At 34.7% G+C, this 15,499-nt stretch overlaps 1 protein-coding gene across 1 annotated transcript in view; it reads left to right on the forward strand.

Annotated features, from left to right (window-relative positions):
- Window positions 1-15,499, forward strand: part of KCNMA1 (potassium large conductance calcium-activated channel, subfamily M, alpha member 1) — a gene marked incomplete at both ends in the record, with an annotated part of 119,421 nt that overhangs the window by 39,155 nt on the left and 64,767 nt on the right. The window contains 2 exons of the mRNA XM_010082111.1: window positions 6,560-6,628; window positions 10,717-10,728. Of these exons, the coding sequence (XP_010080413.1) occupies window positions 6,560-6,628; window positions 10,717-10,728 (81 nt within the window). The remainder of the gene's footprint in view (window positions 1-6,559; window positions 6,629-10,716; window positions 10,729-15,499) is intronic.

Here is a 15,499-nt window from a genome sequence, read left to right on the forward strand (position 1 = left end):
ATCCCCCCCCCCCCCCCCCCCCCGCCAAGGATGGGGGAGAGAATTAAAGGGGTAAGAGGGAAAAAAAAGGACTCGTGGGTTGAGATAAGGACAATTTAATAACTAAACTACAATAATATTGAAAATAATACTATATACAAATATACAAATGAGTGATACACAGTGATACTGCCCCCCCACCCGATGATCAAGGCTCAGCCTGTTCCCGGCTAATGATCCCGGAGCAGGGAAAGTCCTGAAACCGCACTCATGGAACAGAGATAACAGTCTGAGTGTCCCAGACCGAGAGCCGACCGAGGTGTGGGGGGGAAGGCCTTGGGAGTGTGACCACCTGGAGCGAGACGATCCGGAGCCAAGAGAGATCCGGAAGCCAAAGGGACCTGGAACAAAAAGGGACAATCTTCTGGAGCTCACCTATATACTGGGCATGACGTGTGTGCTATGGAATAGATTAATGGATATTCTAAGTTTCAGTTTGAACCTAAGATCAAATCCTAGGCTAGTGTCCGAGGCTGTGTTCCCTCCCAGCTCCGCCTCCCCTGTCTGCAGGGAGCAGGGAAGCTGAAAGTATCTGACCTTGAGTATCCTGGCAACAACTGTAAACATCACTTTTAATCAGCTTTCTTCTGAGCGCAAATCCAAAACACATCCTTTTGCTAGCTATTATGAAGAAAGTTAACTGTCTCAGCTTAACCCAGGACACATTACCAGTGCTTACATCATGGTTTTGGATAACCTGGATTTTACTACACTCAATACACACAATAATTAGTGGATTAGTAATTACTGGACAAATTTTGGTTTATTAATTCAAAACTCTTTATGTGTGGCAGCCATGTTTCCTGTTCATACCTAGAGAACCAACAATGACCACTTTTATAAAGCAAGCTTGGTTTCTCTGTTCTTAAAACCTTCAGTAGAGCTCTTACAGTGACAATATCCTTATTTAGTTTTCTTATTCCAACCCAACAGCTTTAATGGGAGCCAGAAAGAACAGTGGAATTATAGTTTTATTTAGCAGGATAAGAGTACACAAAATAATGAAAGACAAATATTTAGGAATCTCTTCAGCCAAGTTTTTATTGGAGTAGGATGTGTTCCACAACACTTCATAGCACTTCCATTACATTTCAAATCAGGAGACATCTCCTAAACCAAGGTAGTATTTGATGTGGGAAATACAGAGAAAAATCAATGTAGCGTTCTCTATTGACATTTCTTATATTCAGTGTTTTCATAACAGACTGAGAGGTCAGCAGCCGAAAACTGTTAAATATTCAGCTCACGTTCTCACTACCATCCTAGTAAATGGTAGTGGTATCCATTACTGGAACCAGCAATTTTTATTTGCTCACCTGCTGTTGGTCTTATCAGCAGCCACTGACTGGAACTGGTGCAAATAATTAATTTGTAATAAGTGGTTCTGAGTGTATTTACGTGTATACTGAGAGACAAGTGTATGTCATTATGAGTGATGTAGGCCATATTATCATGAGTGACATAAGTCACTCTCTACACACTCTATTATATTGTTTATCTAATGACTCATGAACCCACTAGAAAAGAGCCTGATCTTTATGAAGATTCACCCTTATTCTCTATATGCTTTTGCATTAAAATGTATACTTGGTATTCTGTACTTACTCAGGATGTCTATTTTTCCTGCTACCATGAATTCCACATTATCCTAGTAGAGTTCTAGTCTTCAGAGTATTTTTCCACTGTGCTAGATTTAAAGTGTACTTTTTTTTTGACTGATTTATACAAACCTTGCCCCACTTCAGTGTGTTTTTAAAATTATTTTAAATTATGTTAATTGTTTACAGCTCAATCTCATAGAATTTAATAGAAGGGTTTTCCTTTTGGTCTTTGGATGACCCTGTGAGATCTTGGCCTCCTAAGGAAAACACAAAAGGGATTGTCCACAGCTATATGTGAGTGATATTTATGAGAGATTTTTTGCTAAAAATTTTGTTAGGTCTGTGGAGTAAGCGCTTAAAAGGCCTATAGCAAATGCTCAGCTTCTGCTCGTGAAAGGGCTTGATAGCTTTTTCTTTATTTTTTTCCTCTTTCCTCTTTTTTAGCTTTTTCCCTTTTGTACATTTTCCTCCCTTTTTTTTCTGTTTACTTTTTTTTTTTTTAACCTTTTATTTTTTTTCCCCCCATCTGTCACCCTGTTTGGAGACAGGCAGCTAATCTAACTTAAACTTCAACCAGAAGACCATTTAAAGACTGGGGTGACAAGAACCCTTTTCCAGATACTTCCAGTGATAAGCCTTCAAAGATAAAGTAGCCTCGTATCATGATTTAACAAAGCAGAAGAAGAGAGTACAAAACTTGTTTGTTGTATTCAGATACATCAGGGATATGTTTACTTGAAGTACTAAAGTATATTTAAAGGGTTACCATGCAGGTGCATTAGGCATTTTTTGTATGTAATACTTCTCATCAGTTTCAACTCTCTCTCTGATACATCTGTTGGTTCCTGACTCTAACTAAAGAAATTTAAAAGTGCATTGTTCAATGCTTTGGCAGTAAGTGTGAACAATGTTTTTCATGCACTGAACCTGGCAATGAGTATTGCTCTATAGCCAGTGATTCATAACATGCAAAATATAAAATTTGTGTTTCATTTTATTGGTCAGATGGGATTAGACTGGAAAACACACCTTGAATATGTAGTATCTCTGTATCTCTTCACAACTGAGATTATGGTTAAAATACTAATCTGACATGGAACTGTCCACTAAACTAAAGCATGTCTGGTAAATTAAACTCCTCACTGGCATTGTTCACTTTTCATTAAGCTAATGATTACATTATTTTAGTGGAGTTCTGCTCTGAATCAGTGTAAGATACATAGCAATCACAGATCCAGAAACATCTGCATGATCACACATGCACATGGCGCAGCTGTATTTTTTTCATTCTTCTGTAATTCTGAGCTGACCTGTTAAGGTTTCTTACCTGTTTGTAGAATGCTCAGTTTTTGCTGTCTTTCTGAGTTGTAAATAGTAAGTCAACAGTCACGTAAGATAAATAGCATTATAAGTGCAAATTACTGTAGTAGTAGTTAAGCAGTCTCATTTCTCGGGCAAATTTTCCACTACTGGTAGCCAAACTACAGGAGTTGCAACTTGTATTGCAACACCACCAGTGCCTTCTGTGTTACGTAAGCCGCAGATTTCAACCAGTGGCTTTCCATTTCTTAACATCCTTATTTTCTGATTCCTCCTTTTACTTTTCTCTTCATCTGCTCTTGTGTAGCATACTTAAAAAGGTCCAGCAATTCTTACACAATAGTAGAAGTGTATGTAATGATACGGTAAGACACCTGTAAAATACTTCTCAAATATTTTAACAAGACCCCTGAAAATCTTGCTAACACACTTATGATTTTACACTTGATCAGATAACCACTTACATCAGTGCTTACTTTTAGATTTTTGAATAGTTCTGTGAAATTCTGCTACTGGCGTATTTGCTTAAATTTTTTTTTTACCTTGCCTGAGCGATACATGAGTGCTCAGCATCTGGAAGAACTCATCTTTAGATTGAAAGCAGAAGGTACCTCTGCTTTTGCCTGTTTCATGTGTTTGGAAATTAGCTGAGCCTGACACTAACAAATCTTTAAAAGGGATATTTGGATTATTAAATATGTATTATCATAATTTCATTTCCAACATGCAAACCTCATTGACTGCAGTGGTTTTAGACACTGATGCTCCATGAAAGTAAAGTACCTGATATTCTCATACTTCCAACACCTAAGGAACACAGTGTACAAACAAGTACCAAAGAAAGCACCAGTTGCCAATGTGCATAAAAAATAGTTTGAAAATATGACAAAAATAATATATTTATGAAAGAATTCTGATACTGTAAGTAATTTGCTCAGCTTAAGAGGCTACTATAGTGTACTGCTTTTTTATTAAGAATGATAATTTTCAATGTATTTTTCATTAGGTGAATAGCAATATGATTTATCCTATAACAAAATACTTTTGCTGACTGCAGCTGAACCAAGGTACAGAAGTAGATTGAAAGTATGTTTTCTCTCCCAAGAAAAGTACCTATTCCTTTGTTGAAAGTAGTTCAGCAAAAAATGTTATAACTGACCCTGAGGAAAAAAAACCTGAATTATTTATGGTGTACAAAATTTCGATTGAAGACTTGTTTGACAAGAAAAGATTTTCTTCCGGTAGATTTTTGTCGTGGGTTAAAGTTAACTTAAAGTTAACTGTTAATTTTTTTTTCTTTTCTCTCCCTCTTCTTCATAAATAGCTAACAACCGGCTGTGCCTCTTTGCTCGTCTGCTGACCTTGGCAGCAGAACAAAACATCGGTCTTATCAGCTTCTCCTGAGCCTAAATCCAAAACACAGCCTCTTGCTAGCTATTTATGAAGAAGGTAGAAGCAGTCAGATTCAAATTCCTAAGAGCCTTTGTTCATTACTATCTGAGTTCATCAGGAGTAAGCAGATGATGCTGACAGTTGAAAATAAAATAGAAATTAGTGCCTCATACACAATTTTTGTGGACTTCTACATAATAATTTGAGATAAAAAGTGTTCTAACTTCTTATTACAAGGTTCTTTATGTATCTGGGGAAAAAAAGCAGGTATAAAATCCTTGTTTCTCATTTTAATCATATCAAACTGCATTTGCACCATACAGTGAGTTTTATTAATCCTAATGTTTAACAGCATGGCCAAGTGCATGTAAACTTATTTATTTTACCACTTAAATATTTTTAGTAAATCTATAGGTAAGAATGAGATACTGATGACAAATATTAGGGTATCATTGTGCTTATCTCTTTTTGTTGAGCTTGTTTTTGTGGTTTTTTTTCTTTTTTTGTAAGCTATATGTAGATAGCTTATCAAATACTGGGAAACCAATGAAGAGAATTTAAGTGTGTTTCCTAAAGGAATGTAGATGGTCAAAATAAAAAAGTAGATTTGGAATTCTTGACATTCATGGCTCATAAACTTGTATTTTATTATATAATCTTTTTTAAAACAGATATGTAATAGTCTTAATACAACATATAGCATACTATAGTGTTAATATGTTAGAATTTCTTTTTTTTTTTTTTAGCTCATAGGCTTCATTAACCTGTTAATATTGTGGGAGGTGATAGGCTAATCAAGAACTCCGTAGCTGTCAGGATTTTGTGTGCCTGTTTCTGGCAGTGTCTGGAGTTTTGGGGATAGACTGAGTTTTAATTGATTTTGAATAAAAAGTTAAATTAATCTCGCCCCTGTCTGCCCTTTGTGTTATTTCCCAATACTGAGATATCCCCTGCCTCCCCAAACAAGGAGATAAGAGAGGTACTTTCACAACCTTTTTAAAGGAATTTTTTTGAAGAAAAAAATATACTCAGGTATTACATTGCAAAACTTAAACAGTGCGAAGTAGATTCTATTGTGTATATCTTTGTGATACACAGCATATTGCCTCAGCATTGTCAGAACCTCTATATATCCATGGTTATCAGTAATTATTCTCTTAGCCTGAAGAAATAGCAGAAATTAATGGTTCACAGTGATGTCTGAAACTTATTATAGAAATGAAATATTGTCAGTTCAGCAGTCAGTTTCTTGTTTTCTGCTAAGTATGTGAGTGATGCAAAATATACAGAATATTGGGTAGATTTGCTTAAAGAAAATAAATATTCTTGATATATATGCAAAAATATGAATAATAATGAAGGAAGTTTCATTTTCACTAACTGGAGAAGTTAGTGTGCGATACAGAAAAAGGCAGCCATCTAATTGAAGGGTGAGTCATAGTATAGTTTGTAAAAAATTAATAGAACAGGAAGGAAGTAGCATTGAATTTGCATACACTTCAATGACAAAATTGGAAAATTGTTTCTAGTTTTTTTAAAAAAATTGGTTGGTTTATTTGTTTATTCTCAGAGAGCCTGTTAGCTTGAGGCAAATTGTGTTGTGCTAACTCACAGTTCTGCAAGTCTGAGTATCACCCTGGAGTTGTTTTAATAAATAGCCACTTGTACAGACTTTTACAACGGGAAAAAATATTTATTACAGTATCAGAATATTTTTCCCATATATTGGTCAGAAATTACTCCCATCATGCTGTTCCTCTGTGTCAGTAGTTGGCAAATATTGACTTACTAATAGTGTACTCTCAGTTCAGTACATACGTGTTTTCTAAGGAATGCACACTTCAATCAACATATGGCTGAATTCCAGCAAAGATTTTAAACATTTCCTTAAGACATCCACAACTATAGCCAAATGCAATTTTATGTTATGTATCATGACCTTTGTTATTATTGCTAAAGTAGACTTAGTAACATAGTGTTGGTGCTTATGCTACTGTTCCCAACTTGTCAGTTTATAAATTTAGGAAAATATGTGTTTTTTCATTACCTTCAAAGTAGAAAGATCTTAATATATGTTCTGTGTATACCTAACTGAAAACATGGGAAAAGACCTTAGTGTAAGTTCTCAAAGAAAATACACACTCTGCAGCCATATGTGATGTTGGTTGTAAAAAAAGACTGACTTTTGGCCTCCTCTCTTCCTGCAGACTGGTGTTTGCGAAACTAAAGCTCTTAATGATAGCCATAGAATACAAGTCGGAAAAACGAGAAAGCAGGTATGTCCAATGTCTGCAAATTTTGTAGTTCTGGAATGCACTGTCAAGAACTTTGTCTGCATTTCTTTCAGGATGAACATAGCCGTTCTTATATTTTTGAAACATTTCAGAATGTGATTAGCATGCCATCACATTATGCCATTTCACATAGCACTGAAAGGCTTTTATTTCTGCTCTATTCTTCTTTCCTAATAATTTGAAATAATTTGAGTCAAAACATTTTGTAGAAGGTGATGGGACAGTGCTACATATGTCCCATCTTCAGAAGTGCAATTCATTTTTACTTAAACAAAAACTGGTTTTGTTCATAGTCTATCTGTTTTAATTGGACGTCCATATTATTTACTGAAAATGGAAAAGTGAAAAACAGATGTGATAGCAAAACTCATTATGGCTATGTGTATTCTCAAAATAATAATTTCATTTAAATGAGTTTGGAAGAACCAATTTAGGTACGACACTGGATAAATAGAAATATAGGATTAACAGTATTTATATGGTATCTGTTCTGACAAAGCTTGCATATATGAATAACATAATGAAACTGGAAAAGATTAATTTAGCCTTGAAATTACCAACTGGCTGACTCTCTTCCTCAACCAAAAAGAAAAAATAATCATTAGTATTAGTATAGATTCCCAGACAGTGTTTCTTGTGGGTTTTTTTGTACAGAAATTCGTAAAAATCTGAGTGAAGACTGGAGTCAATGTTAGCAACTTGTCCAGGAGTGCTTTACATAACAAAAATGTTATAAGTGTGTTCTGCAGCATGTGGAGGGGCACGTAATAAAAATATGACAGTACTGATTCTGAGATGAATTTTATTTTCCTCTGTCAAAAATTATATTTTGTACTGATGTAAATCTGTAATGATACATGTTAGTTCATCTTAATTTTGCTTGCTGATTACCTAAAACTCTTGAGGTCAATTGTTTCTCCTCACAGGAAAACCCGTTCTGTCATTTGAGCTCATGCCACAATTTATGAGGTTTTGAAAGTTTACTTTAATGTTTATTATTATACGTTGTCATTTTTCTTTATTAAATGTGGGGCATTTAACATGGAAAATGCAATGTTCAACTATTTATAAGAATATTTCCATGCCCTATGGTTGTTTTTCCTTGATTCCTTCCTGTGTTATAAAGTGATATGCGAAGTGGTGTATGTACTTTTACTATGCTGATTAAGAATTATTATTTTTTTTAAATTAATAGCAGGGATATTTTTTATGTTTCCAGTTCCCATGGGCTCTTAAAATACTTTTCCATTGAATGATCTCATTCCATATTAGCTAATGTAAAGTAAATGATCTATTATTCTTTTGTCTCTGAACAGTTTAATCTCTTCTAGAAAAAAGAAACATACAATAGTAACAGCAGTGGAACTATATACCAGATTTTGTATTTCCAGTATTAGAAAATATTTGGTTTCTGTTGGTTCTGCTAAGAATTATTGCCCAACTTTAGGTTGTCATTACTTCAGCTGTCATTTACTTACATAAGTGCTAATATTGTAGTCTTTTTCGTTAATAACATGGCTTCCACATAATTCTTTGCACTACCTTCTGTGGGAGTTGGACTGAGTTCTTAATCACAAGGTGATGCAGAGAATCCCACAAAAATCAACACAATGTGATACAATCATATATTCCTTCTTACTTAAAGCCTTGCAGGTAACAGTTCACAATTAAATGATTTGGTAGAAAAGCCTACAAATTTCAGGAAACAGTACTAACAAAGGGATGTTAACAGCTCCATTTTGTGAACACATATGTAGCACAGTAGTATCTCTTGACTTTATTAACCAGTGATAATTTTATATTCACTTTGGTAAATCACAGAGCAATCTGGAACATATCTTTACTGTTCTACTTGTTCCTGTGCTCCTCAATCCAAATACATTAAGTATGTATTTGCGGTATTCTGAGCTGGAGCCTTTTAGTCTAAGCAGAAAAGTAATGGAATAAAACTTCAGTTTCTCACTTCTTAGGTATACTTGCACTTCCTTGCATCTTATCAAATAAAAGGTCGGGAATTGGGATAAAAATTAGAGTAACATCGTTTGCAAGTGCAAGCTGTCTTTGAACAATATAAATTAGTCATTTGCCATTTATGTTTATTGATGTTGACTTTGGAAGTATTTAATTCTACTTCATATCTTACGTTCTGAACTGGTAATTCTTCATAAAGGTGAAGGGGGAACTAGTTATGGTACCCTTTTTCACTCTTTGTGACAGGGACCAACAGTAGATATGTGCTGATTTATTTTGGTTTTATTTATATTAATTCAGATTCACATTATGTGAAACTATTGAGAGGTTTTACATAGTTTACAATTTAGAGCAAGAATAATTAATAAAGATTCAGAACATTATCTAGGTGGCACCCTTTTATTAAGAGCTGGTATTTCCTGACATATCTGACACAGCTTTAGGACCAATATTTTCAGAAGTAGAGGATATTTTCAAAGCATTCTTTCTGCCTAAAGGAAAGGATCTTACTCCCACCAGTTTATTTTTTGTTAATAATCAGAATATCTATACAAGTAAATTAGATATCTGATTTTTCCTTACACAGGGAGTTACCTTTTAAGATTAGTTTCATCTGCCTTTGTCACTTTGCACTCAGAACTAAAGCAATGCAAAGTGAATTCAGAAGTGCGTGCAGCTTGCAAAAGTGGTAAAGTAGGGGCATTCTAGATTTCCTAATCGCCTCTCTAAATGTTCACCTCATTGTTTAGGATAATCCTAGTACCATTTTAAGTCAATGGCAGAATTGTTGTTGACTTCGTCAATATCTTCATTACATGTAGAATGGCATAAATACTCATTTACCTATGCACTTTTTTTCCCTCCAGGAAGTCTCCTAGATCCTTGTTTTCTAAAGGTTTATGATTTACAGCCAAATTCTGTTAACTATGCTATAAGGAATTTGAGATCAATAGAAATTATAAATCATCAGAACTCTATGCAATCTAGTATTAATGTACAAGTTAGCAGTAGCTGAGCTTCCTGCATACATTTGGAGTTTTTCTCCTTTTTTCCTGACTCCTAATAAAGCTACACAAAACAGTAAGCTCACCTTGATAACAAGTTTTGACAATATTAGATTGTTAATTACAATTTTTACAAGATTGCTTAAAAGCAGAATTTAAAAGTTTTCAAGCCTGAATATAGGTAATATAGTCATAAATACAATAAATACAAACTGTAGAAATACAATGCAAACACTGTACAAATAGAATACAAACTATACAATACAAAAAAAGTTTGCAAATAATGAGTGTCTATAGTATGTTTGTTATTTTAGGCAACAGTTTCTCATCAAGATATCTTAAAAATTAATTAAAATAGCCATGATTAGAATTTTATTTACCTTTACATTTATATATTTAATAATGTTTAAACTACTGCCCAGTTATCAAAGAAAGCTCCGAGTTTACAAAACATGACTGAATTTAGTGGTTTTCTGACCAGCTACTAAGGTCTGCACTTTAGTACTTCCTGGTCACAATAAGAGTTAGCTGTTCCTTCATATCTAAATTAGTAACTGAGAACATTATGATCTGTTATTAAGAACAGGAAGCACTTCTTATAGTTTTTGTGTCGCTGATGCAATCCAAATACTTTAGCTTAAAAAATGGTTGGTCTTACTTCATTTGTGGAGAGGTTTTGTTTCTTCTGTAGAAAAAATGCTAAAGGAACATGGAGAACATCAACCTGAAAATGTCCCAGCATAACGTGCTGAATAGATAGCAAAAAATCTGTTCAAAATGCAGACATTCATACTCCTCATCTGAAATCCCTTTTCAAGATATTTTTGCCTTCTTTTTTCCTTTTTTTTTTTTTTCTTTTTTCCACATGAGTGAGCAAGAAGGAAAGCCTAACCAGGATTCTTCCCTCCTGCACCCCATGTTTACTCCTCTTGTTAAATTTTCTCTTTGTCTGTCCATATATTTGTTTTCATTCTCAGCAGAAAAACCTTTGAGCCTTGAAGACTTTTAAATGAAGGGTTTTTTTGCTTTTGCTTTGGTGTCAATTGGTTTCTTATCAAAGTGTTTGATTTGCAATTTTTTTCTTGTCGTTTGCAGAAGCCGAAAGCGGTATGCCCTCTTCGTTACCTTTCCTTCCAACCTCAATCCTACCTCCACTCCTTCTAACTTCAGGACTAATTCCTTGCCAAGAACACAGGAAGATAACATCTTTGTCTATCTTTCTCTGTATATACACACACATATATACATTTATATATATTCATCTGTCTATGTGTGTATATATATATATATATATCTGTGTGTATATTTATATATGAGCCCCCAATTTCAAAGAGAAGAGAGAATAGCATTTTGTCTCTCCATTGGTTCTTGTGACTCACGCACTAACTTCTTTGCAGGAAGTACAAAATAAAACAGTATAAGTTTTTTAGACTTTTTTCCCCCTTGGGGTGTATCAGATTGTTGCATTTTAAAAGCAGACTTTACTGTCAGCATCTCCCCTCCTCTTTTTTCATTTGTACTGTATTGTGACGATGTATATTTCGTCTTTACCAGCCCTTGTGCTGCCATATTGTCTCCATATTCACACCTTCATTAATGTCCTTCTTTCCCCAGAGTCTCCTTCAAAACACATCTTACAATACTGTAGTTCGTCTCCTCTTGTAGTCTCACCTTCCATTAACAACCAAATACCTGACTCAGCATTGCTGGTGCCATTTTGAGCCCAGTTGTTCATAATACAGTACTCATTAAAAGTATTGTACTGTTCCAGTGAAAGTGCCATGGATAGTTTATACTATATGTCACATTCATTTTAATGACATTTATTAAGCTCATTTATGAAGATGTTACTGTGAATGTATTTGTTTCTCAGTTTTGGTTTTTCTTTGGGATTGCATGTTTTGCATTTTCTTTTGGAATACCATGCTGTGAGCCCCTCTCTAGTTTACATTCTATCTTGCTGCTATTGGTTTGAATGAAGTAAATAAGGCATGCTCTTCCATATCGTCTCCGCTCCTCATCTCTTCCCTCTCCCAGCTTTGTTTTTCTAATTGCTTATAGCAGTCTGTCTGTCAGTGGTGCTCTGTAGAGACCCGTTCTCATTGTCCAGACATTTCAATTTCCTTCTTCATCATACTCTTCAAACTTTACTTTTCATGTCTGTTCTGTTGCGTGTGTTGTATGTATTTAATTTTTAGTCATATTCTCCTGTAGTTTCTGAGTAGATATATGAAAAGAGAGGTGGCTTCCTGTCAGTTTGGCGTTATTGACATGATCCAACTGCAGAGAAGTTACTGCAACACTTAGCATCCTCAAGGATCTGCAGTTGTTGCACCTCTACTTCGCTTCTTGCTTTTAAGTATATATTATCTTGTGGTGAAGGCATGTTAACGCTGGCATGATGAGCAATATGAAGAAGTGTTGTACAAAGTGAAGTTGCTTGCTCCCAGAATAAAGTATATTGTGCTGTTTCGTTGTACTGATAATCAAACACTTCTGGAACCAGAATAAATAATTTAATTGTTTCAAAGTGTATTGAATTCACCAGCACTGTTGAACTAGTTTGGACTGTGCCCCAATAAAATACCTTATATGCATCCTTTAGACCATGACTTAGTAGTTGCTATTGTAAAGAACTTAACTCCTGGGAGCAACCTTTTATATGCTTGTAGTAATTAAGCTTTAATATACGATAGCATGTAATGTGCACTGTGTCTTTTGCCTTGTATTCTTTTTAGTGTCTTAACTGAATTTTTCTGTGTCGAGCAATATGGATCTAAATTAATGTCAACGATAGAGCCCAGAAGAAAGAAGCAGTACTTACGAGTTACAATCAGTGTGAAGCTGGTATGCACGCAACTCCCACTGTGGGATTTGTGCACCTACCCTCACACTCCACTTCAAAACATACCCTGAAACAAAAAATATTAATTCAAACTAATTTTGTAATTCTGATTCTATAGTTGTTTGAATGACGTGACACATTTCAAAAGGCCATTATGGTAATAGTGGTGCATTTCATCTGGGCATGGCATGAAACAATTGAGAATAATAGCTGGTTTTACTTAAAAATGTGGTAGCTATAGTCAGTAATACCCTGTAGTCTTGTTTTAGGTAATGTATTGATAGTACTTAAACAATATTATGTCTTCCTGATTATTAGATGATATTGCTACTGTTTTGGTGACATGGGGAATGGTACAGTACATCTACCACAAGGTTTCAAATGGAGTTGTAATAGATTTTGTCATTTGTTTAGTCAAAATTTTTCTGTTTGTGTTTCATTTATTTCAACATTTGATCTTTTATTTTTTAGGCAGGGATGATGGCAGTTACAAGGCCAGCCATAAATCTGAAAAAAAAACCAGTGTGTTACTGAATCAGACAAGTTTCCTTGATGCAGGGATAAACTGTTCAATTGGTCACTGATAATGGGATTAATCTCACCTAAATTTATCAGTCTAAATGTTAAATGTCTAACTCCTTTTAGTTATCCAGACTTAGTCCATGAATGCTAGGGAAGAGAGACAGTTCTTGAAAACAGCTTCCATTGTAAGACAGATGAGGTGAATGTCACCTTTAGTGCTGTCTAAAATGTTATCCTGAAAGTAAGAGCAAACAAGAATAATACATAACTGAGGCTGCTGACAAGGAAAATTTCCTAAAAGAACTCCTCCAGTGTACATCTCTACTGATTGAGCTTATCTATGCCTTCCAGTATTCAGTCTTCATATAGCGCTGCTAAAATGTTGTTGCCCTTGCCTGTTTTCTGTGCTGTACTTGCTGGGCATCTCCACGTGCCTTTATCAGTTCAGTTTTAAAACCTTTACTGCACGTCTTCCATCTTAATAAGATCCCTCGTTTTTTCTCAGAGAAGACTGACAATTACACAAATCCAAGAGTCATCTACTCTATAAATGCTGTGTCTAGATTAAGAGTTCAAAGTTATGCCCATTTACACCTTCAGCAGTAACGGAAGCCTACTCAGTTTCAAGCTGTGCAAAGCAAATTGTGGAGCCATGCCATTTAGTAAGTAGTGTACCAATAAATACATACCAATTTAGTACTTACAGTCTGAACAATGTTCCAGACTCTAAATTTGTTGTTTTTTCAATGTGATTGAGATAGAAGATAGCTGAATATCATAGAAAGCTACAGGAAATATTTTTCATCTTCTATTGAAATTTTTGTATGCTGAAAATTTATTAAAAATAATGTTTTTTCATATTCTAATAACATGAAAAGATATCAGCCATCCATTTTCTAATGCTGTTTCCACCCAAGAAACATAATTTGAGTCCAGCACATATGATGTTTGAAAGCACGAGACAAACGAAAATCAACCAACAACATAAATCAGTGAAAAATAAGTAGTTGGAGGTATTTAGCCGTGCCCCAAAGTGTCAGTTCACAAATTGTTCTTTAGTTCAAACCTCCAACTGTCAGGTTCTCCATTAAATATCTCTAGGTTCAGCAAAACATGGAAAAACTACAGTTAGTAATTAAAAGCTTAGCTCACATTTAATGCTTTAAGGGAAGACATAATGTGTTATTATCTAGGTCACAGTATTGTATTGTGCAGCCAATCATCTGTGCACTCCCAAAAAAGTATTGAGCAATGCTTATATTCTGGGTTAGTTGCAGGTACATAAGAATGGATGAACAGGTATTTACATGTATCTGTATATTACTGAAGGTAGCATGTATAATTAAAACATCAGAAAGTTATAATCCAACAAGTGAGTAAATTGATCAAAATTAACACACTGTCAGAGTTACTAACAGATACCTGTTCTCAGCTGACATATGGAAAAGTCCTCGTGCCCTATCTTAACTTTTCATTGAACAATGAATATGTAAAGAGATCCTTGAGCATTCATCTAGAATTTTTCTGACCATATTTGAATTTTTCTTTCTTTTTTTTTCTTTTTTTTTTTAAAGTGTGCATCTCAGATATGCACTAATTCCCATTTGTGCTTCATCTGCTTATATTTCAGTCAGTCTGGGAACTCAGTTTCAACTGCATAGATGTTACTGTTCCTGATTCTTTCCTGAGCTTTAAGTGTTCAATGTCAGGTTGGATGGGGTTTTGAGCAATCTGTCATAGCGAAAAATATCCCTTACCATGACAGGAAGGTTGGAATTAGATGATCTTTAAAGGTCTCTTCCAACCCAAACAATTTTGATTCGTTCTATAATTCTTGAGAGTACAACTGAATTTGAGGGTGATTTCTACATTTTTGCCCTGTGACGTTTTCATTTCTCTTAGATGCGTAATCTTGCATCTAGTCACCACGTGAATCTTGTTTAGCAAATGGGCTAACCTTTGCTAAATGGGAGATAAGTGTAAAGCAGAGGTTTCCAAACTGCATATTCTGTTCCACAAGTGGCTTACAAATTGTTGCATTATCATAGAGTGATGGAACTGGCCTCTCCTAAGTTCATGCTGGTGAAGTACATAAAATTCCCATTAAATACATTAAATCATAATTAATTTACACATATTCAATTTGTGTGGCTGTAATTGCCATGTTCATGTGTGAAGAAGCAAGGAAGTCAAAAGATAATATTTTTTTTGCAGTGACATGTGACCCCTGCCATGAAAAGCTTTGTCCTGAGGAACTGGAATTGTTAACGAAATTATGACTGCAGGTTTTTTGCACTTACTATTACTTGATTAGTTTCTGAGGTAACCTAAACAAGAATTGTTATAAAATTATAAACGCTGATCAGGATCTTAGAAGCTTTTAAAGTATGTGGCATTCCTTGCTTGATTTCATGAGCTGATTTAGGAGGCAAAAAAAAAAAAAAAAATTATATCTTGTGATAAAAACATATACTTGGAAAAATCAGGGATGCCATTTTTCAACAGCATTTC

This window comes from Pterocles gutturalis, unplaced genomic scaffold (genome assembly GCF_000699245.1).
Source record: "Pterocles gutturalis isolate BGI_N339 unplaced genomic scaffold, ASM69924v1 scaffold14544, whole genome shotgun sequence".
In the NCBI taxonomy this organism is placed as follows: Eukaryota; Metazoa; Chordata; class Aves; order Pterocliformes; family Pteroclidae; genus Pterocles; species Pterocles gutturalis.